Here is a 21573-nt window from a genome sequence, read left to right as displayed (position 1 = left end):
TCTTTTGGTGGAGGGACAAGGCTTTTTTATTATCATATTCCATTTTTGCCTTAATTTGAATTCGTATTCCTGTGTAGGCTTGACTCCTGTCACTTGAGATGATTGGATGGGTGGATTAGTGTGTGAATCTGATGGCAAGCTCTCATTGTCACCAGTTTGGTGTGCTAGTGTAGGCAGCAGCCGTGTATTTGAATAGTGCGTAGTACAAATTCACACTGGTTTGGGTAAAGGCTGTGTGTGCTCTCTCTGTTTAATATATCTTTTTTCCTTAATGTCAGTTGGGAATAAGTTTCAGTGTATAGATATTAAGGTAAACAATCTAATTAATACTGTATTTTTCCCCTGCAAATTGCTGTTTATTTTCCTGGTAGAAATGTGTTAGCGTTTACGCAGGGGTTCCCAGCCCAGATAGTTGGTAGAAAAAAATCTGGAGATGACCCTGGATACTGACTGCTAATATGCTTTCATGTTACTGTTCCTAAGCTTAGGACATTTATAAAAGACAGAAAACTTAGTCTTTCTCTAAAGAAAAAAAAATTCTTCCACTTTGTCTCCAGCGGTTTGAACACTCAGCCAAACTGAGGCGAAAGATCACTACGTATGTCTCATTTCCGCTGGAGCTGGACATGACACCATTCATGGCTTCCAGGTGTGTACCAAGTTCAAAATCCCCCAAAGACCTGGACAGAACTGTTTACCAGTTCATACATGTGCATCATGAAACATGGAACATCCTTGAATCAAGGTTATAGAACAGTATGTATAATGATACTTCTGCTGTAAGCTTCTCCTTGAAATGTGCGTCTTTTCTAAACTAATTTTTAGATAAACTGTTGGGTTTTGCGTGCCACAAAAGACTTTTAAACGTTAATTTTTTTTTTATTAATGTGTGTTATGTTTCTGGTTGCATGTTAAATTTATAGACTCAGATCCACCGTGCCTTCAGATCTCTGCTTTGGTCCCATCACCTGAGTCCCCACCCACGAGTCATCTTGTGTAATTAGGCAGACTAGACACAACCCAATGCCTAACCTACTATTTCTGAAGTTATAAAAATCCTTCCGCTTTATTCCTGCATACATGCAAATCTGGATTTTCAACAACTTCTTTAGAGAACGCTGCAAGAACTAAAAACATAGTCCAGATTAAATACCAATTAGAAATACCTATTTTAAACAGAAACAATTAAGACTTCTCCCACCTCCCAGGTTTGTGAAAGACGTGACATTTATATAAATATACCTTTATGAAAGGAGTTTAATCAGCTCAGTTAACGAGTATTTGTCAGGTATTCCATTCAAATATACAAGAGGATATTCAGATTTAATTTATATCTGAAGCAATGCAGAAAGCCCCAAAAGGTGGCATCTCTTAACACAGGGCTCTATTTGATGTTAAAATTTTACTAGTAATTTCAAGCTTCACCCACCCCACCCCCCCTGGAGAAAAGTAGATGCTTCTGCCAGGAGAGAAAGGAGAGCCCTGAAGCTCTGTTAAATAGTGTTATATTAAGAATATATGGTTTATTCCAGTATATTCTGGAGATTTTGAGACTTCCCTGTTCTATCCGGGGAGAATTCACCACAGAGGAACAGGCTCTGCTGATGAAAGGTATCAAGCATAATGGAATAGAGATGGGATAATCAGCAGGCATAACTCAGTAATCTGAATTTCATCGGCTATGAAATCAACAGCATAATCCTGTTGCTGCTGTCAAAACACAAAATGAATTTACAAGTCAGAGCCAGGATGATTGACCCATCACAGGATAAAGGATTGATGTAATTAGATATTTTTCCAGGTTTAAAATACAAATCTTTTCTTAACCTGCTTTTAAGCTTTTTTGGATAGGATATTTGACACAAACAGATCTGTATTTGCAGCACTGAAGCCTTGACCAGGAGGAGGAAATGTTGTTTCTTATGTAGCATTGCTGTGAGAACAAATAAAGCATCTTTAGCATCCTAATCAGCAGCCCTTCGCTGCTGCTAAGCAGCATTGTGCTTTTGAATAAGGACCTGCATTTGGCAAACAGGCTGTGTCATGTAAAACCTATTTCCTCACTTTGGGAAGCCACTGCTTTAAGTGACTGGATTTTTGTGTGTGTGTGTGTTGCAGTAAAGAGAGCAGAATGAACGGGCAATACCAGCAGCCGACGGATAGTCTAAACAATGATAATAAGTAAGTGGTACATTCCATGACTCCTATTGTGAAAGGTAGTTGGCTTCTAGAAGGAGATATACAGTCTGCTGTATATCCTGCAGTGCGAAGTGCATTACCATATTTGACAGCACAGTAGGTCTGAACTGTTGCAAAATAAAGCTTCATTCACCACAATTGCCTTACCCTTCCGTGGGTTTGTGGCAGCTGACATTCAGAGCTGAAGGTGATAACCCCAGCAGTCATTCTATAAGCAAAATTAAAAAGTATGGTTACAGTATTAAAAGGGATGGGGGTTTCCTTTAAATAATTGTATTTCTGTTGCAATAGCAAAGGGACTTCCAGAGGACCAAAAGAAAGTTTATAGAACACTGACACTCAAAGTCCCAAGTAGGTGACCCCAGTAATTCTGGGGGCTCTTAGTCAGGTGTTGATTCCAGTCAGAATAAATGACAGGCTGATACGGGACTTGCTCAAGAATGTAAAGGGAGTGTAACTGAAAGCAATACCTGTAGCTTCATGGGCAAAGAGGTGGTCACACAAACCTTACTTTTTTTTTTAAATAAGTTTACAAGTTTGGTTGCTACAGTCGTGCTGATGTTGTGTATTTAAATTCTTCAAAGCACTTTATTTGGCACGAAAAGTTTCATTAAGAAACTGGAATTGCACAATAGGTAGATTAAAAAACTAGGTCTTAGTGCCATTGGCATACAAGCAGATACCAGGCAGGTGTTAGCGTGTGGTCCTATAGCGACTGATTCCTTCGATGTATGGTGTTTAATAGTGTTAGCAAAGATCTGAAAGAAAACAACTGATCACTGTCGAGGTTTGCACATGACTTAAATTGGAGAAGTTGTTAACAATGAAGAGGATTAGGTAATGAGAGCAGAGGCATCTGCTCTTAGAATCCTCCATCTAGGACTAAAGAGAGGTGTCCTTCCTAGTTGGCTTAAAGGACTCCACTAGGAAGAGGGTGACTTTGTAAATCAGTGGCTCTGTAGACAGTCAACTGAATAGGTGCCTTGTTGTGGCACCACTCTGTCAAAAGAGCTCAGTGAATTTTGAACATAAGCAGGACAACATCAAGTGAGATTAGAGATTATTTTGCCATTGTGCAGCTGTGTTTGTATCCCATTTTGAGGATAGCATTTTAAGAAAGAGTTAGAGTGGAGAACATTTGGAAAAGAGCTGCAGATATATTTTAAGACTGGAAACAGAATCTTACCTTAGAACAAGAGAGCCAAGGACTTCAGTCTTCTCCTTTTTAAGGGAAAAAAAAGGTGAAGAGCAAGTTGATTAGTCTATCAGTATCTTTCTTTGGAACAGAGATGTGTCTGCTAGTTTTCAGGCTAGCAGGCGAATGCACAGCAGCATCTGAAAGCTGGAAGTTGAGGCTGAATATATTCAGTATTTTAAAATAGACACAGACTTTCCAGATTAAGGACAATTAATCAGTACAGCAGTTTATCACTAGAAATACTTAAGATTAGCTATATTTAAGATTACCTCCTTCCCCATCCCCATACTTCAAGTGCATTTTTCTGGTTCACTAGAGTGACTAATTCAGGGAAATAGAAGATCAGACTAGATAATCAGTGGTCCTCTTCAGGAATACATCAATATTGATCCATTTTAGAAGAAAAATCTTTGGTAGCCAGTATTGGTAAAGCTGACGGCTCTCCTCAGACTGCAGTGGTGCAGTAATAGCGAAACAGAAAAAGAAAAATGTGGTTCTTTACTATTGCTATATATGTTTATGAACACAAGCTTCTGCTTGTCTAAAATGTTGGTTGTTTTTCCCCTTTTGATCCACATATTCATTAACTCTTTTCTGTACCAGGTATTCCTTGTTTGCAGTAGTTAATCACCAGGGAACCTTGGAGAGTGGGCACTATACCAGCTTCATCCGGCAGCACAAGGACCAGTGGTTCAAGTGTGATGATGCCATTATCACCAAGGCTAGCATTAAGGATGTGCTAGACAGTGAAGGGTAAGTTGGGAACTGGAAAGGGGAAAGGAAGGGAAACTTTGACCTTTGTTGGGTTTTCCTAACTTCCAGTTAAAAGACCCTTTCATCATAGAGAAGACTTAATTTCTCTTTTTGAATATCTAATGTCTCTCTGTGTATGTATCAGTGCTTCAGAATGTTGCTTTATATCCTGCACTTGTTGAAGGAAGAAGAGGGGAAGGATGAGGGACATCAGCTGACTCCAGTGTCTGTAACTGGTGCTCATGTCCAAGCTCTTGCTTCCTAATGGAAGGGACTCTGCAAACCAAAGTGATACGATCATCAGTGTAGGAGCAGTATTTACCTCCATGACACGATCCAGTCTTTGTCTGCAGAACCTTTGGATTACTATGAGTGTAAAAGATTTAAAGAAAAGCCATTAAGAAAATCCTGTGAACCAGAGTGGGAAGGCTGTATGGGAGGCAGGTGTAGAACATGAGCTGTTTCTTAGTTTCTTAGCTCATGGCTTTAAATTGATTTCAGATTGACATTATGATGTCAGATATTTGCATTAGACGAGTATTGGGAGTGCCGGGCAGTAGTTTGCAAGGGAGACATCTTGGTGTTCCCCTTTTGAGGGAAGCACTGGGGACTGGTATATGTTTCAAGAATAAGGTAACTTAGAATCTGAAGTCTTCATTTTGCATTTTCAGGAATGGACTTGGTACTGGAAAGATAAGACTTTATTATTCTTGTTTTAATTATTTAATTTTTCCTGACACTTGCATGGATTGCTGCAGGCATGTTCAGTTTGTAATTTTTTTTAACAAATATTCCCACCTTTTCATTTTTTTGAACCAGGAAGCACAAAAATCTATAATATCTGAATTTTAGATTTGACAAGGTAACTTCTGCTTTGAGGCCAGCAGAAAAATGAGTTTGTTTTTCTTCAATACCAAGTGGCTAGCTCTGGTCCTCAGATGGGGTATGTCTGTGGCAGAAACTGCCATAGGCAAGGAGGAGATACACACCACAACTGCTGCCCCTCCGTCTCATTAACGGCTGGTTTGAGCTCTGATCCATTTTCCCCGGTTCAGATAAAAGGCTGACACTAAGTAGATCGACATTGTATAAGGGAAGCTCCACAGGGCATGAGATGGAACGATAATAATTGGAAAGTCTCAAAAGTGCTTTGAAGCATTTTAAGAGAGTCATGCAGTGACCCTGTCAGTGTGTGGTGTGTAAAGAGTATGTAGAGATGAGTCCACTTCCCTCTGACATGTAACTGCTTGAGGGCTGGGCTCACTTCTGTAGCAGTACACAGAAAGTATTTAAGGACAGGAAGAATTTCATCCTATTAAAACACCAGATTTGAGTACAGATTGAGACATGAGAGATTTGAGTTTGATTTGATGGGGACACATGAGTTTTCACCCACGTGCCTGGTTCTTTGTTTTTGCTTCCGTAGCAGTAAATGGCAGACAGTTTGCAGTAATCCGAAGTGTCTGATGCTTTGGTAATGTGACTCCAAAGCAACAGTTGCATCTTAAAGCACCTCTGTTGTATTTTGTGTCTTGATGGTGTTAAAAGGATGCTGCCTGTGCAGGCACCGACATGGTCGAGTCTTCTGGAGCTTTTGGGTTCTGAGGAGATTCTACAAGAAGGTTTGTTTGGTGCACGACTGTTCGGTTTCCTGAGTTGTTGGTAAAATTATGTCAGTTGGCTTCCCTCCTTCTCATCCATGGTTACTGCAGGGAACTGGCATGTCCCTGGAATCGCTTCAAATTGAAAAGAAAAACAAAATTAATAGTCCTCATTTTTTTACGATCGCATCAATGGAAATACGAATCTGCTCCAACGCATAGCAGAAAGCTGAAACTCTACCTCTGCTTTCTTGCAGATATTTGCTGTTCTATCACAAACAGTTCCTGGAGTATGAATAGCCTTATCCAGCAGCTTGTCAGATATAAGCAAGGAAGAAAATAAGCAAGCCTTCTGAATCGACACACAAACCTACCTGAAATGAAAAGACCCATTAAAAAACAACTAGCACTGAGCTGTAACAGGACCTACTTGACACTGACTCAAAGCCTGGCGGAGTAGGAAATGAACAATGTCCAACGTGTATGCAGTCCCGCAGGACAGAAAGGGGGAAAAAAGAGGCTACAGTCAGTCACTTAACAGAGGAAATCTAAAATGAAAGGAATGCTCTGGGTGGGGGAAATGGGAGCAGAGGAGTCCGGGCACTGGTACATCTCCTATGTTCCTCCAAAATGTGTGTGGGAAGGCAAGGGGCTATACCCTCATCTCCATAAAGCATCTTCTCCATTTGGTGCTTCAGCTCCAACGACCAATCATATAACAGTTAAAATTAAAAATCCAAGCCCATTTTTTATGCATATGGGTCTGAAAGCAGTAGAGTGGAGGAGGAGGGGATGACACAACTAAAGGACTTTGCAAGTATCTTTTTATTTGTGAATTTTAGTTATTAAATAAATACAGTATGAAACTATTAGGCTCTTTTTTTTCAACAACCATAAAAGAAATCCTGGATTGTGGAACTGAAGCTACAGTACTAAGACAGGTTTTCAAGCATGCCTGCTTGCACAGGTAATGTTTAATGCCATCGGACTGCTCATCAAAAGCATCAGCACAGATTCTTTTCTGTTTGAGCCCTTTTTTGTTTTGTTTTCTATAAATAGCTATTTTCTTAATTTTTTTCCTTTTATTCCCTTTTTTCACGAGAATGAAATTCATAAATGCAACCATCAGTAAAAATGAATGAATTGGCGTGTTTATACTGTAAGAGTGGTCTTGGTTCTTTTTTTAAATCTTGTGAATAAGTTTGAATTTCTCAAAATTGCTTGTTTTGTTGTTGCTGTTTTTGGTTTGTTTTTTTCCCCTGCTGCCTTCCAAAGGCATATATATGACACTTGAGAGAACCTCAGTATCGAAAAATGTACCATCTGTTAGAAACGGTTGCTGCTGGGGGCAGCATCGAGCGATAGATCTGCTGCTATTGAGCACTTCTGCAGTGCACTCAGTTTTTAAGTAAACAACACATTTTCCTGGTATGTGCTAGGCTGGTATTGGTTCCTTGTATCCTCCCACATGTATTAACTCCTCACGTACTCTTCTCCTCCTTGCAGAATCACAGCCTCCGTCTCAGTGTCCTTAGCTTGCAGCACTTGGTGCACCAGCTTTATTGCAAATGCAATTTTGCTCCTTTTCTCCCCCTCCGCCGCGGTGTTGCCTTGTTGAGGTACCAGCAGTAGCTGCTCACGTGCTGTATCTTGCTCTGGGGAGGCTGGGCTGTGGATTGAATTGCAGCCTGAGAGAAACCATGCAGAACGTAGAGCTTAAACGAGCAAAAATAGCGCTGTTCTCCCTTCCTTATGGAACCTGCAGGGAGCTACGTGTAAGAGTTAGGCACTGTGTAAATTGGTGTAAGAGCCACCCCAAAAAGGTCACTAATCTTTGTGCGTGTATCCAGATGTCCATTCTTCGACTTTAGCAGTGTGGTTAAAAACTTGGATGGGTCTAACCTTTTAGATTCTGTGCTCTAGAAATGAGTTACAGGTGTCTAACCAGCCTGAGGCAGAAGTGGAAAGCGATCTGGTAAACAGAAGAAATAGGAGGAAAATAAAGGAAGTGGGTTTGGTTTTTTAAATGAGCATTTTACAAGAGCAGCTGAACAAAAGGACGGTGGAATTGTATTTGCTTTGTACACAAACTGGAAGAGCACAAGGCAGTTTTGTACATCAAGAGATTTCTGCGACAGCTTGCAACAGGGGAGGAAGAAGGGGCGACTAATTGAAGCACCCTGAATACCAAATCAGACATAGAAAACGCGCCGTACAGTGTGGGAGTTACCTAGGCAGCCTGATTTCCGCAGAAGCGGTGGCGTACTCTGGTTTTGTAACCTGTCTTTCCTTCTCGTCATGCTTGAAATAATTTTCAGTTGTAATTGGGTGCTGCAAGATTCAACCTGAGCGTTCTTGTCACAAATGAAAAATGGCTGGAGAAATGCGGATGAATGGTGCACCCGCAGGAGAGGGGGCCCCTCCCTCCCCGAATCGCACACGGTATCGTGCAGATGCTTGACGACGCTTTCTGCTACCTTTTAATAATGCAGCAAGCTTGCAGAGGAAGACAAGAATCAGCCTTTCATTATTCCCAGGGCTGCTGCAGTTGGCGTCCCCACCTTGTCCTGTGCTGGAGGAGGAGTGCCACCGCGCGGCCGATGGCGTTCGGGTGCAGGGATGCCTTCGCTTTGTGATGCCCAGGTCTGAGCCTTTCGCTGCTTTTTTTTTTTTTGATGCTGGAGCCTGAACAAATGAATTCTGTTTCCCACTAGCACGCGCTTGGCCACCGGAGCTAATGCAATCTGCTTTGTTAATCCTTTAGAAACAAATTGTTTAGGGATGAGGCCAGCCATATAAATCAGCCTTAATTTCCCCCCCTCCCCTCCCCAGGCTGGTGTAGAGGGCTGTGCTCCGTGCAACTGCAGCGGCGCAGATGGTTGTTGGTGGGAGATTTCGGTGCTCTGCTTTCTGGTTTCAAAAGCAGAATTCCTGATGTATTGAAAGCTCTTACTCTTTTCTTCCCCCGGCCATCCCGCCCCCCGTGTCCCTCCCGGAATCGTACCAGGCATGTTTCTATTTCCAGAAACAGTAAATCAGTGCAGGTTGCCAGAGGAGGGGAGAGCGTTTTCCCTCTTCCTATAAAAATGGAAGAACAGCTGCTGTCATACGAACAACATACCCCTCATGATGCTTTTTCTCCAACACAGCCTTCTCTTACCCTTCATCTCTTCAGAAGCAGCCATGCAGCTCCTGCGCTGGGTTTATTCCCTGCAGAACGGGGAGGTTTCTCTGTGCACAACAGTCTTTTAACATCACCTTTAGGAAGACGCCGCCCGCAGAACGCCTTGCTGTGCAGCCGGACGCTAACAAACGGCTGATGAAGTTATGCCTCCCTCGTGGGCTGGCAGGCAGCGGTGAAGGGCTGCCTCCGTCTGAGCGATGACTGCGCTGCTTCAGCTGCTCACCCTCTTCATTTCGGGGAGCAGTTTGGGGTTGACTTGTTTATTTTGAGGTACAGTTTTACACCTGCACAGCTTGGTCTGTTGTGAGGAAGCATCTGCAGAAATGACTGAAAACAAAGGCTGGTGTGGCAGTGCAGGCTCACGTTGGAGTGTATGTTCTGTTACCTACCAGCAGTGAATATGGCTCTACCCAGGGCACAAAACCAGCCAGAAAGTGGCTTTAGGTATAATATTTTCTTGTCCCTCAGCCACTCAACTAGAGATAAAGCTTTACTTGATGCTGGTGCCTAATGAAACAGCAAAAGCAGAAACATGAGAATTGGTTAAACCCTCAGGTAGATGCTCTTGCTGAAAATCAGTGCCCTTAATTCCATGTAGTTTAATTAGTCCCAGCTGGTCACTGCTTGTGTCCCACACTTACAGTGTCCCTCTGATACTGGAAGTGATGACTCCAGGTGCACTCATCACAGCTGTTGGCCAGTGGCTGCAAACGTGATACCAAATCCATCAATGCCTCTTGGTTCTCCCACATCTACAGGTTGTAGCTGGGACCCTGTGTATTACTCTCACCACTGCTTTGTTCGAGTTACTCCTTGTTACCGTTGCTTTTCTATGCTGGTAAGAGTGACACTCCCTGGCGGGAGGGGAGGGGTGTCTGTGAGGGTAAGGAGCGCTCCCCTCGTGTGTATGGGGGCTGGAGGGAAGGGCTTGTCTTTGGATGAGTGTTTTCCCCGGTTTCTGGGACACCAGGCGGCATGGTGACAGGAGGGACAGCCCCAGCTCAATGCGGGCTTTGCCTGGGTGCGAGAAGACAAGTGGCCTTCTGGGCCAGCTGGAGCAGGAGCTGCTGCTTGCCAGCGCCGCGCAGGGTGAGCTCTTGTGCTAGCTGGCATAAACACTTTCCTAAAAGCTCTCTCATTTGAATAATTGATGCCTCTTGATCCTCAAGAGATGCCCTAATTGCAAAACTGGTGACACATGTTCTAGCCTATTTTTAAATAAGGTTCTGAATCTTGCACAAGTAGTGTGGCCGGGGCTTCCCGTGGGTGACAAGTGCCCGTCCCTGGAGGTGACACTTGAATGTCCCGCAGGGCACCAGAGCTGGGCTGAAGCCACCTGGCCCTAGCGCTGTCCCCAGGAGCTCTGTGCTGGGAAGGGGCAGTGTGACGAGGCACTGCATCTGCTTGCGAGGGTTTTCCTTCTCCTGGAGACCCTGTCCTCACCGGGAAGGGGGGGAACGTGGTGATGCTGCCCCAGGGTAAGTGCAGCACCCTCCAGCAGGAGTACTGCATCCAGCTCTGGGCCCCTGACATGAGAAGGACACTGACCTCTTGGAGCAGGGCCAGAGGAGGCCATGAAGATGCTTGGGGGGCTGGAGCAGCTCCCCTGTGAGGACAGGCTGAGAGAGTTGGGGGGGTTCAGCTGAAGAAGAGAAGGCTCCAGGGAGACCTTAGAGCAGCCTCCCAGGACTTAAAGGGGCTACAGGAAAGTGGGGAGGGACTAGTCATCAGGGAATGTAGTGATAGGACGAGGGGGAACAGTCTTAAACTGAAAGAGGGGAGACTGAGATCAGATCTAAGGAAGAAATCCTTCCCTGTGAGGGTGGTGAGGCCCTGGCACAGGTTGCCCAGAGAAGCTGTGGCTGCCCCCTCCCTGGAAGGGTTCAAGGCCAGGTTGGACGGGGCTTTTGGGCAACCTGGGCTAGTGGAAGGTGTCCCTGCCTGTGGCAGGGGGTTGGGACTGGATGATCTTTAAGGTCCCTTCCAACCCAAACCATTCTGTGATTCACCCTGCAGAGGCTGAGAGGGAGAGGTGTGGGGAGGGGAAACCAAGAAGAGGGAGAGAGGCAGCGCTTTCAGTGCTGGGGGGGCCCAGTGAGAGTGGAAGACGTAGTGCTGGAGGAGGCCATGGAAGGAGCAGGACACTGAGCAGGAGTGGAGGGTGAGGAGAGGCCAAGAGGCTTTGCAAGAGCGAGCAGGAACAGGAGCCTGACTGAGAACAGGGGTAGGGCAAAGGGCTGAGGGAGGTTGGAAGGGGAGTTGAGGCTGAGAAGTGGTGGGAGACCAAGGAAAAGCTGAGGCTTAACAGGGGTGGGAGGCTGAGGGGGGTGGCAGGCTGAGTAAGGGTTGAGGGTGAACAGGTGGGAGGTCAAGGAAGAGTTGAGGCTGAGCATGCGTGTAGGCCAAGGTGACTTCTGCGGCTGAAAGGCTTAGGGGGGTTTAGAGGAATTGGGATGCAAATGGTGCCATGGTATTTGGGGCCAGTGGGAAGGAGGCCACGGGGCCAGAGACCATGGGAACTCATGCTGTGAGACCAAAGGCCACTGGAGCAGATTCCACAGGAGGGAAATGAGAGGAGTGAAGGCCAGGGAAGATGGTGCTGTGGAGTTGAAGTCCTGGGGCTGGGTGGCTGTGTGAGAGGAGATGCCAAGAGGCAGTTTGAGGCCAAGAGGGTCTTCAGGTTGAGAGAGTGAGAGGTAGAGGAGGTACAGAAGGTGAGAGTGTGGGAGGCCCATGGACTGTGGGTGCCGAGAGAGGGTGGAAGGTGACACGAGTGTGAGAGGCTCAGTGGGTGGAGGCCCAGCCTGGGGAGGCTGTCGCTGTCACTGTGCCCCTCCAGCAGCTTGCCCGTGTTCCCCACGCATGTGGGTAAGCCCTTGCTCTCCCCATCGGTGGCCTTCGGGGCTCCCCCATGGTGTTTAGGAGCCCCACCTGAGTAAAACGAGATTTCAGCTTTGAAAAGGCTTCTTCTCGCCCCGCGGATGCAAATGCAGCACAATACAAAACTCATCCCTCATGCTGCTGCCGGGTAAGGACTTTGCTGAACAGAGGGAAGAGATGAAAGGCAATACACAAGCATAATGAGGCAGAGAATTGCCCAGTTGGTTCCTGGAGCAATTCAAGACAGCAAAACTTTGCCCTGTGTACCAGCTGTTGGACCAACACATGGGCTCTTAGTCCTCACCTGAAATGACCTCTTACACTTTCTCATTCTAATGGGGTTTACGTGGCCCTAAGAGCTTTCTGCTTTGTGACCAGACATCACTCATGGCACAGGCTTTGTCATGGTCACCCCTCAGATGGTGCCACCTTTAGTGATAAGAAGACATTAACATTTAAAGAAATACATAACATGGAGGGGACAGAGCCTGTTACAACTATCTGCTCATGCTTTCTCTAGCTGTTCACTTTCCCAGCACCAATTTGTGCATGTATTAACTTGTATTTATTCTTCCTAGTCTGAGAAAGGGGAGAGGATGAGCTCCTACTAGGAGCACAAAATTCCTACACTCTCCTTTAGTGAAAATGAGAACTTCAAGTTACATGTTGAAACCCATATTTTTCCATAGTAGCTTTCAAAGCCAGGTCAGATAAAAATCTTCCTTCAAAGCAGCTCTATCTCTAGCTGGTTCCTCACTTTTACCAGCTATTTTGAGTAACCCAGACCAGACATACATGAATCCAGTCTTTTAGAAAGTTCTCAGTCTTGGATGAGTTTTCACATTTAAATCCAATTCCATTGGGGAATTTGGTGCCAGTCCCAGCTCCTCCTATGCAGCATTGTGTCTTGTCACAAGGCAAAGCCTCGCCATCACCCATGACCTGTCCTCCCATCCCAAGCAGTGTTGAAAGCTGGCGGTGGAGCTTTCCACATTGTGTCTTAGCAAATACTCTGTCCTGTAAAGAAGCTTCTGTTAAAAGTCAGAAAATGCCGTTCTTGAGAGCATGGCAGTGGCATTATAACTTTCACGAGTAACTTCTTGGGTCTGACTCCATGTTTGAGATGCTTACAGCTCTGCTTGTAAATCACTTGTGTTACACGGGAGAGTTTTCAAGCAGGGAAAGGTGTCCATGGGGCCTGGTGGACACCACAGTCTGATCCTGGCTCTACATCAACCCCCTTGGCAGACACCAAGTGACGCTGATGGGGGAACCAGGATGAAAAGCCCCAGTAAGACATCCCTGGGATGCGCAGAGGAGTCTGCAGTGGTCAAGTCGGAGGATGAAGACACTGCTAAATGGGGAGCAACCTCTGTCACTGGGAGTGCATACAAATCATGAGAATTTCATTTCCTGAGTGGAAGAAAACAGCACTGTCTGTAACCAACAGCACTATCTGTAGCCTACAGCCCTTGAGCAGCAACTGTGCCAGGTCCGCTGGTCCTGGTAGAAGCTGTTGCAGTCACTGGAAACGGAGGGTGAAGCAGCTGTGTTTTGGGGGCAGAGGGAGCATCCCTCCTTTCTGATCCTGCGCAGGAACATTCACTGCGGTCACGCCATGGGCGTCTTCTCTTGTGAAGGAGAACATATGATTTTGAAGTGGCCATCATCAGGGCTGGGAATGGCTCCAGCGCTTCCCCTGCTGCATATCCCAGTGTGAGAGGGAACAGCTCTTTCCCCTATGGGGTAGGAGGTGCTGTGGCAGGATTTGGTCTCTTGTACAGCAGAGCTGTGTCCCGGGAAGCAGAAGCCACAGGTTTCCACCGGCTCCGGGACCCTGCTGCCAGTGGATCCATCACCAACACTGCCCGCTTCCACCAGACGATCTGCAAATAAACCATCTGTATTAGTTTAAGAGTTTTTAGGGGCACCTTTTACCCAAGTAAAGCTTCGCAGCGCTGCACTAGAACCTTTAGGAAGCCAGTCCTGAAACTGGAGAGGACATCCACCTCCCACCACTTTGATAAAGCCCACGATACTGTGTGTTGTATGTAATGCATCGCCCAGTCCTGCCACCCTGGGAGGTGAGACTTGAGGGGGAAATTGAAAAGTGCCTTGCACAGGAAGGCTGGAGGTTTAGTATTAAGCAACTGTAATATTTATAACATTACACGTGAACTGTCTTTTTGTTAAATGCTGCTTTTGTAGCATATGGAGATGCAGTGGTGCAGCGCTGTGCGAGGCCGGTTGGCTGCCCACAGCCCCTCCAAGGGACCCACGACGCTCTGCGGGCTGTCGAAGGGCTCTGCTCTGTCATCCGAGATCTGATAAGCAAGGTTAGGCTGGGGGTATTAAAAAGCACACAGTAAATATCTGAACCTGGCAGCCTCCCTTAAAACTGAACATTCAGTGCCACTGTGTCCTTTGACCAAAGCAGATAGGAATGGCTTGAATTACAGTTCTGCTGGGGGGTGACTCCGAGTCACACACCAGCTCATGGGCTTTTCTCTGTGATTTTTGATATCCAGCCTGACTGGCTTTGAAGTGTATGTATGTAAACATGTATGTGTATACATCAACAGGTAGACATTTTTATTTTTAAAGGCAGAGGAGGAGGGAGAATAAAAGCATCTTTTCTATGTTGACTTACTGCATGTTATCCTTTCCTTATCTTTTCTCCCTAAAGCAAAGATTTGTGAAGCCCCTCTGCTCCAGAGCTAAAACTTCAGCGTTTGATGCTGCAAGATAATTCAGCAGACCAGCTGCATCATTAACCTCTCTGAAGGAGCAAGTAGCCTGCGTAACCACGTTCTTGCCAGGCAGCAGTTTGCCCCAAAGCAGCCCCAATCGCTGTGACAGCCCTGGGTCCTCCTTGGGCAGGCGGTTGATTTTGGAAGACAGTTGGTTTTTTGCAACTCCTCCTCCCCACGGCTCAGCCTCTGGATGGAGACTGGAGAGGTGCTGGGTGACGGTGCAGCTCCAAGAGGGTGACTGAGGAGGGGGTTATGGTGCAGAATTGGGGCACAGGGGTCCAGTCCTGCTCCTCTTCCAGTCTCAGACTGAGCCACGTTGCACATTGCTGGTTTTACTTTTCCTCCCTACCCCTGTTACAAACTGGCTCCGCTTTCTGTCCCTCCCAGTGGTACCTGGGACCCTGCCCACCACACACTCCCCATCCTCTCCCAGTGCCCCCCAGTGCAGCCAGCACTCACCTTTGGAGGAGTCCTCCCTGCGGTGGCAGGTCCCAGCGCTGGCTTGACAGGAGACCACCTCTCCCTTCCTCCGCAGGTGGGTCCAGCCCAGGAGCAGGGAGCAGATGAGGGCACAGAGGCAGAGCCCCAGCAGCAGGTACACCACCAGCCACGGCTCCTGCTCCGCACACACCTTCTGCTCCAGCACAGCGGCGGGTGGCAAGGCCGTCACCGGGGTGGCTGGTGGAGGGGGGGTGGCTACCAGAGCACCCGCTGTGGGCCAGGCAGAGATGGGTGTGTTTAGAAACCCCCCAAAGTACATGCTTCACGCTATTGACTTTTTGATAGGGAAAGTGCTCATAGCACTTGTGCCCTCTGCTTGCAAAGAATTCAAAAGCAGCTACGCAGCGCCTCTGTTCGCTTGCATTTCCCTTCCATGGCGCTGTAGAGGAGACCCCTTCCCACCCCCTATTCCCATCCTTCCCCTTCTCCAGTGATCACGTCTCAACCCCAATGTGGGAATTGCAGATCTCGGGGAAAATAACCCATCCCCTCCCCGAGGGCTGGAGGCAGCTCTAAGGTGGGAAACGTGACTGCTGATCCTGCTGCTGGCTGGAAGAGCTGAGGGACAGGTCCGGAAAACACCGACACGCAAAAGGGAAAACACCCTGTGTGATGGAGTTCTATGATGCAGAAAACAGCAGAGACACATGCCCTGTTTTTCCCTGATCCCAGCGAAATGGCAGCGCACAAACACACAACCCCTCAGGATGAAGAGAGGGGTTTGCTGCCCCTTCCCTAGCTTCATCCCCCAACCTGACTCCTCTTCCAGCCCAGCCCTGGGGGGTCCTGCCCCACGTCCCCCCTCTGCCTGCCCTCCCACCCAGCCTTACTTTCGCAGGACAGGGCACATTGCTTCGGGTGCTGCCCGCAGACCGTGGTGCAGTCGATGCATGTTTTCAGGAGCTCGTCGTAGTAGAAGCCGGCTCTCCTGTTGCAGTCCATGGACTCTGCGGGAGGGGAAGGAGATGAACAGGGTGTCCTGAGCACGTCCTTCTCCACTGTCATTTGAGCACGAGGCTCCCACACCACTGCCCTCTCACCACCCCCCAGCGCCTGGGTTCCTGTGAGGACGAGCCCGTGACTGCTCTGAACAAGCTCGCAGCTCCGACAGGCGCAGGGTGAGACTTGTACACTGCTGTAAGTATTGACAACCTCTCCAGGGCTGGCAGGGTGACAGACCCACGGGACCTGGAGTGGTTGGTTGGCCGGGCGATGAAAACTGGGGAAAGGCATCTGCTGGCAGCCACGCAGGAAGGGGACAGTACACAGCCAAACATGTGCCACCGTACCTACCTGTGGCAGGGAGCTCCTGGCTGCTGCTCTTAGAGCTGCTGCTGCTGCCCTGGGGCTTGCACGGCTTTTTGGGACACACCAAAACCTGCCTGAGTACTGGCTCAGGACCCTGGCGATGGCATCTCCTATCTTCAACAGAAGACGGGACCTGCTGCTGCACGCAGCCGTGGCGCAGGGCTGGGTCCCTGTGCCCTGGGACAGGGTGCAGCAGCCCTGGACTGCGGCTTGGTGGGGAGGGAAGGGGCCGTGCACAGGGTTTGGGTGCAAAGTGCATTTATCTCTTTTCCTCCTCCCCACCTGTTATCACTACACCTTGGTGCCTGCCCCGGCGCAGAGCTCGCAACACAGCCTTGCAAACCCGCAGCTTGGGTTTATCATTATCCGTTCTCTGAACCTGGTGGATCTCAAGGCTCTGCCTTTGGAGGGTGGGGTGTCACCGAGGGGGGATATGAGTGTTGCTGCAGCTCTGGGAAGTCTCCCTGTGACCCTAGAAAGGAGCAGCACAGAGACGTGGGCAACTTGATCCTGGTCTGAGCTGAGCTGTTGCCAGACCCAGCCCATCGCTGGGAAGCTGTCACATTCCCCAGTGGTTTTGGCTCAAAGCTGTTAAACTGAGCTGGGTCAGAGCCTGCCCTGTGGTTCATCCCAGGGCCTGATCCCCGCTCGCAGCTTTGCCCCATCGCTGCCTGCTGGGCCCAAGGGCAGCCCCGCACTCACCACACAGGGCAGCACACCTCCTCACAGTGGGCCGGCCGCATACGAGGCTGCAGGGGATGCACTGGCAGACGAGGGTGTCCCAGTACTGCTGATCGGTGCAGTTGTTCATGGCATCGCACCCGACGTGCGTCCTATCCATGGCTGCAGAACGGGAGGTGAGTAGGTATGGGGTGGCCACCTCGTCCTTTTGCTAGGGCAGGGGAACACCCGGCTGTGCCCCAGCCCTCTCTCTTGGGCAAGAGCAGGCAGCAAAATCTGCTTCAGGCTTAGCAAGATCTTCAAATTATAACCCTACATGACCATGTCCTGTGCTGGTCCCTGGGGACATGGAGAGAGACCACCCTGGCTTATAAGGTGGCCCTGAGCTGCACCCTGAGGGTCTGGGGATGCACGTACCTGCCTGCAGGAGTAAGAGCAGCGGGGACCGCTCCTATCTTTATATGCTTTTCTGAAAATAACAGAAATACAACCAGAATAACTGCTGGCAACGTCTTCTGAAACGATTTTTAATTCTGGAAACTTCTGAATTCCTCTGTGGCATCGGGGCTGTTCGTGCCGTCCTGTGTGTAATTTCTGACATCTCCCTTTGGTGTTCTGGCATCATAATGAAACCCGATTTTGATGTGTAAAACTCCCCTAAGCAGCAGAAGGAGGGACATCTCTCTGGGAGAGCTTTAAGCACTGGCCTAACCAGCACCAGCTGAGATGTCTGGAGGTGGACATGCTCTTGTCCCCTCAAGGAGCCGTTTGTCCCATCCTCCTCTGCTGCAGTCCCTGTCCCTGCACTGGATGCGATGCCACAGGCATAGGCACGAGGCATTGTCAGCAGCCCTCAGCAGCACAAAAATCTAACCAACAACTTCCAATTTTAAGAATTAGCTTGCTAATGAGCATTTACTTATTAGCAGCTGAAATATTTGTGCATGTCTGTCTGGAGTCTCACCTGCACCCCTGCAGAATTTGGCCTTGGAGGCAACCTGAGTGATGGCCTCAGTCCTTGGCCGTGCCCCTGCTAATCCCTCGCTGCTCAGCAGTACCTGCTGCCGTGCCATGCCGTGCTGTGCCATGCCGTGCTGTGCCATGCCATGCCATGCCACAGTGTGCCACACGCAGGGTCTGCGGTGAGCACGACCGAGCAACTGCAGGAAGCACTAACCCAGCACAAGGGCGGCCGCAGTGGAAATGTGCCGTTTGCTGACCGAGAGGGCTCGTGGGCGACCGCATCCCTCCGCAGAGCCGCAGCTGTTTCCGGCACGGGTGGATGATGCCGATGCTGACAGGGCCCAAAAGGTTTAAAACTCCCCGATGTCACAGCATGGCACTGGCCTCTGCGTGCCCAAAGGCTGCATGTTGCCTCGGCCGGAGCCCCTGCGCCGCAGCCATTGCAAAGCCAAACGTTAATTTTTATACCGACAACCCTCTGTACTCTGGTGGGAATCTCTCCTTCTCTCTAGGACCTGTGAGTGTGCAGCAGTTGGGCACTTTGCAGGTCCGTCTGTCCTGCCGTTGCCCACACAGCACCTTCCCTGCAGAGGGGCTGAGGACGGGCTTCCTCTGCTCCTCCCATGAACTGGCTCCTACCTGGGGCAGCACAAACCCCCCCCATTCTCAGGGATAAATCCCCTCTGCACAGGGATGCTGGCCTTATAGTCCCAGTCATTCAATTAACATTGCTATAAAATTAAATAATTACTTTCTATTGAGCTGACTGAAGACATTCCCCAGGGCAGAGCGAGGCTCAGGCCGGCGCTCTCCTCAGGTGCTCTTTGAAGATATTTTGTACCCAAAGAGAAGAATGAGAAGCTCCCCATGGATGGTGGTGAGCCCTGGGGATGGCGGTGAGCCCAGCCACCCTTGAATTATGGTAGAGTTTCACATGGGAAATGGAGATTTGGGGCTGGGTCGAAGCCACAGGGCCGCAGGCTGGGCAGCTCCTTCCCCGCTGCTGCTCTGCTACGGGGCCAGGTCCAAGGTGGGTGTTTGGCCCCATCTGGCAAAAATCCTGCCCGATGGCTGAGCCCCCCTTCCCAGGGAGCCCCGAGGTCCGCGTAGTCCTCCCGGCACGCTGCAGCCGGGCTTGGCAGCCACACGTTCTCCAGCAGAGCTGGGTGCATCTCCCCTTCTGCACCCACCAGGGACCAGCACCCCAAACTCCCCTACAAGCGCCTCATCCAAAGCATTAAGTGACCTTTACACCTCCAGCCCCACAGCACCGACCATCTCCAGTGAGAGCCCAGTGTGGCGGTTCTGCTCCTCCAGCACGAGCCTGAGGAGACCCTCTGCTCCCTGCCAGCACTATGGAAATGTCACCGCAGCCCCCAGCCTTGGCACGGACAAGCCCCTCACCCCCATCTCCCCATGCAGCCCCTGCGGGGGGTAACTCACGTTTGACTCTCCCGCGGCATCTAGTCGCCCTTGGCTCCTGCCATTGCACTGCGAGCTCCAGCCCCGAGCCTGCACATTGCTCGGGAGGTTTATTATTAGAGATTGATTTGATTAATGCCTGGGCCATGCGTTTCCTGGGGTTTCCCCTTATCCCTTCGATGCAAATTGGCCGCACGCACAGCGCATTGCATTGGCTCGCTGGGTGTCCCTGGGCTACCGGGGACCAGGGAGGGAGACACGGTCCAGGCCTGGGTGTCGCTGGGTGCAGGGAGGGTGTCCTGGGCCCGGCGGCCACGTTGCAGAGGTGTTTGCAGGGCTGGGGGCTCTGCAGCACCTGCCCTTGCATTGCCTGACTGCAGCGGGACATTTTCTTCTGCAGAGAAGGGTGTTTTGCTCTGCAGAGGAGGTGGCTGTCCTGAGTAAGAAGAGCCGGCAGGTGACCCTGTGGGTTTTTGCTTTCTTGGGCTTTGCCAGGAAGGAGCAGCGATGTCGGAGCAAGAGGCCACGCAGCCACAGGGGGATGCCAGTGCACAGGGCTGCGGGTGGAGAGGTCCCCCTTGCCAGGATCCTGTGTCACGACTCAGAAGCCCACGGTAGCATCCCACCGATGCCACACGGCACCTGGGGCTGGTCACCCTCCCCTGCCAGAGCAACCTCACCCTGCCTCTGGCTGGGACCGAGCTCTGTGCACCCATCCCCACCCTGCCCACGGGATGGTCAGCCCACATCACTGGCCTGTCTCCTGCTTGCAGCGTGTAGAGCATCTCGTGGGCCCCCATAAGATGCTTTAAACACTGCTTTTGTCTAGTGCACCCGTGTCTCAGAGGCAGGAGGGCTGCGCTGGCCTGTGCTGGCTTGCGTGGGCAATGGAGGTCCCGGCTGGGCTCAGGGTCCAGCACTGCCCTTGCTGCTGGCAGTAGAGGTGCATGAAGCATTAATAACACAGCTTGGTTTTCACGGAGGGAAAGAGCTGCTCTGCATTGCTGGCAGCCTCCAAGAATATAGCTGTATATTTATTTTTAGATCTCACCTCACCCTGCAAGTGGAATGGGCTTGATCAGCAAACCTGCAAAGGAGCAGCCAGGCAGCACCCCCAGGGCTGCCTCAGAGCGGGGGTTCGCGGTGCTGAGAGCCTCTGCCCTCGCTCAGGAGGGAGCAGGCTGCCATCGCTGCATGGGGATAATAAAAAAATACCCCGGGTAAATCTGGCCGGTGGCACGACACTCTGTAGGGAATGTCTAGTGAATGCAAAGCCAGACCATGCGGTTACTGGTTTCCCCCTTTTTCCACTGGCAGTGCATTAATTTCTGGAAGTTTCTCCCACTTTCCCGCAGAGGTGCTGGGCAGGGCTGTGCCGTGGCCATGGCTGTGGCCGTGGCACCGAGAAGGGGTGTGAGGTGCTGGCAGCACGGCAGGACAGTGACTCAGCTCAGTCCAGCGGGACCTTTCTGCAGAAGCAGCTGAAGGGGGAAGGAAGAAGCAATACCTGTTACTTTCTATAAACATCAGCGGGGCAGCGTCAAGGTTTTTTCCGTTCAGTTCAAAAACTCCTACTTTGTGCTTACCATGGTGATCTGCAACTCCGAGGGACCACGAGGCCACTTGCAGGGTGCAACGCCGAGTCCATTGCAGAGGCCAAACCTGCTCGCAGGGAACAAAGCCCAAAGCAGAGAAACCCAGCACCTCACGGCTGGATGTGGCCCATCAGGTCCCAGCTCCTGCAGGAGGGAGGGAATCGGCGTCAGCTCCATCCGATGGGCTCAGAGTGAGGACTGGGAGGGGAGGATGCCATGGCCACAGAGACACTGTGCTGTGTGTGTGCATCTGATGCCAAGGTTGGGCTCATTCCTGGGCTTGAGTCTCCTGCTGGGGAGACCCGTGGAAGGGTCCCAGGAGGGAGCAGGAAGGCAAACACATGGCTGGGAGAGGGTGTCGCTTGGTGCAAGGGCTTGTGGGGAAATGCACCTTTGACTGCACATAGCTGGTGGCCGTCCACGCGCAGACTCGTCCCACTAGTGTGGTGCCCTGGGCAGACGGCAGAGCCCGCAGTCTGTTCGCCTGCAGAGCTAAAGCTGATGGTGAAGGAAATCACAATTTCAGCATTGCCTG

General features: G+C 49.8%; 2 protein-coding genes across 8 annotated transcripts in view; one reads left to right on the top strand and one right to left on the bottom strand.

Annotated features, from left to right (window-relative positions):
- The window catches only part of USP22 (ubiquitin specific peptidase 22), a 111763-nt gene extending 104794 nt beyond the window's left edge, over positions 1–6969 (top strand). For all 7 annotated transcript variants that reach the window (XM_074885545.1, XM_074885544.1, XM_074885542.1 and 4 more), the window contains 4 exons: positions 558–649; positions 2119–2181; positions 4001–4150; positions 6009–6969. In XM_074885545.1, the coding sequence (XP_074741646.1) occupies positions 558–649; positions 2119–2181; positions 4001–4150; positions 6009–6051 (348 nt within the window). In that variant the 3' untranslated portion in view covers positions 6052–6969. The remainder of the gene's footprint in view (positions 1–557; positions 650–2118; positions 2182–4000; positions 4151–6008) is intronic.
- Positions 6970–12212: 5243 nt separating this feature from the next.
- Positions 12213–19591, bottom strand: TNFRSF13B (TNF receptor superfamily member 13B). The gene is made up of 5 exons (XM_074885858.1): positions 19465–19591; positions 17080–17220; positions 15900–16016; positions 15028–15279; positions 12213–13701 (listed from the first exon to the last, which is right to left on the bottom strand). Exons 1-5 carry the CDS (start codon positions 19589–19591, stop codon positions 13427–13429), a joined length of 912 nt encoding a protein of 303 aa, XP_074741959.1. The 3' UTR covers positions 12213–13426.
- Positions 19592–21573: the final 1982 nt, after the last annotated feature.

This window comes from Strix uralensis, chromosome 16 (genome assembly GCF_047716275.1).
Source record: "Strix uralensis isolate ZFMK-TIS-50842 chromosome 16, bStrUra1, whole genome shotgun sequence".
NCBI lineage: Eukaryota > Metazoa > Chordata > Aves > Strigiformes > Strigidae > Strix > Strix uralensis.
Note: the sequence above shows the minus strand (reverse complement) of the source record. Positions and strands in the feature narration are given on the sequence as shown.

What these genes read in the sequence shown, in the direction of transcription:
- TNFRSF13B (XM_074885858.1), bottom strand. Translation starts at nt 19,591, where the DNA reads ATGGCCCAGGCATTAATCAAATCAATCTCTAATAATAAACCTCCCGAG. An exon ending in ATGCCGCGGGAGAGTCAAAC is followed by an intron (nt 17,221 to 19,464) that starts GTGAGTTACCCC and finishes CCCGTTCTGCAG; the next exon opens with CCATGGATAGGACGCACGTC. An exon ending in ATGTGCCCTGTCCTGCGAAA is followed by an intron (nt 15,280 to 15,899) that starts GTAAGGCTGGGT and finishes CCTGGCCCACAG; the next exon opens with CGGGTGCTCTGGTAGCCACC.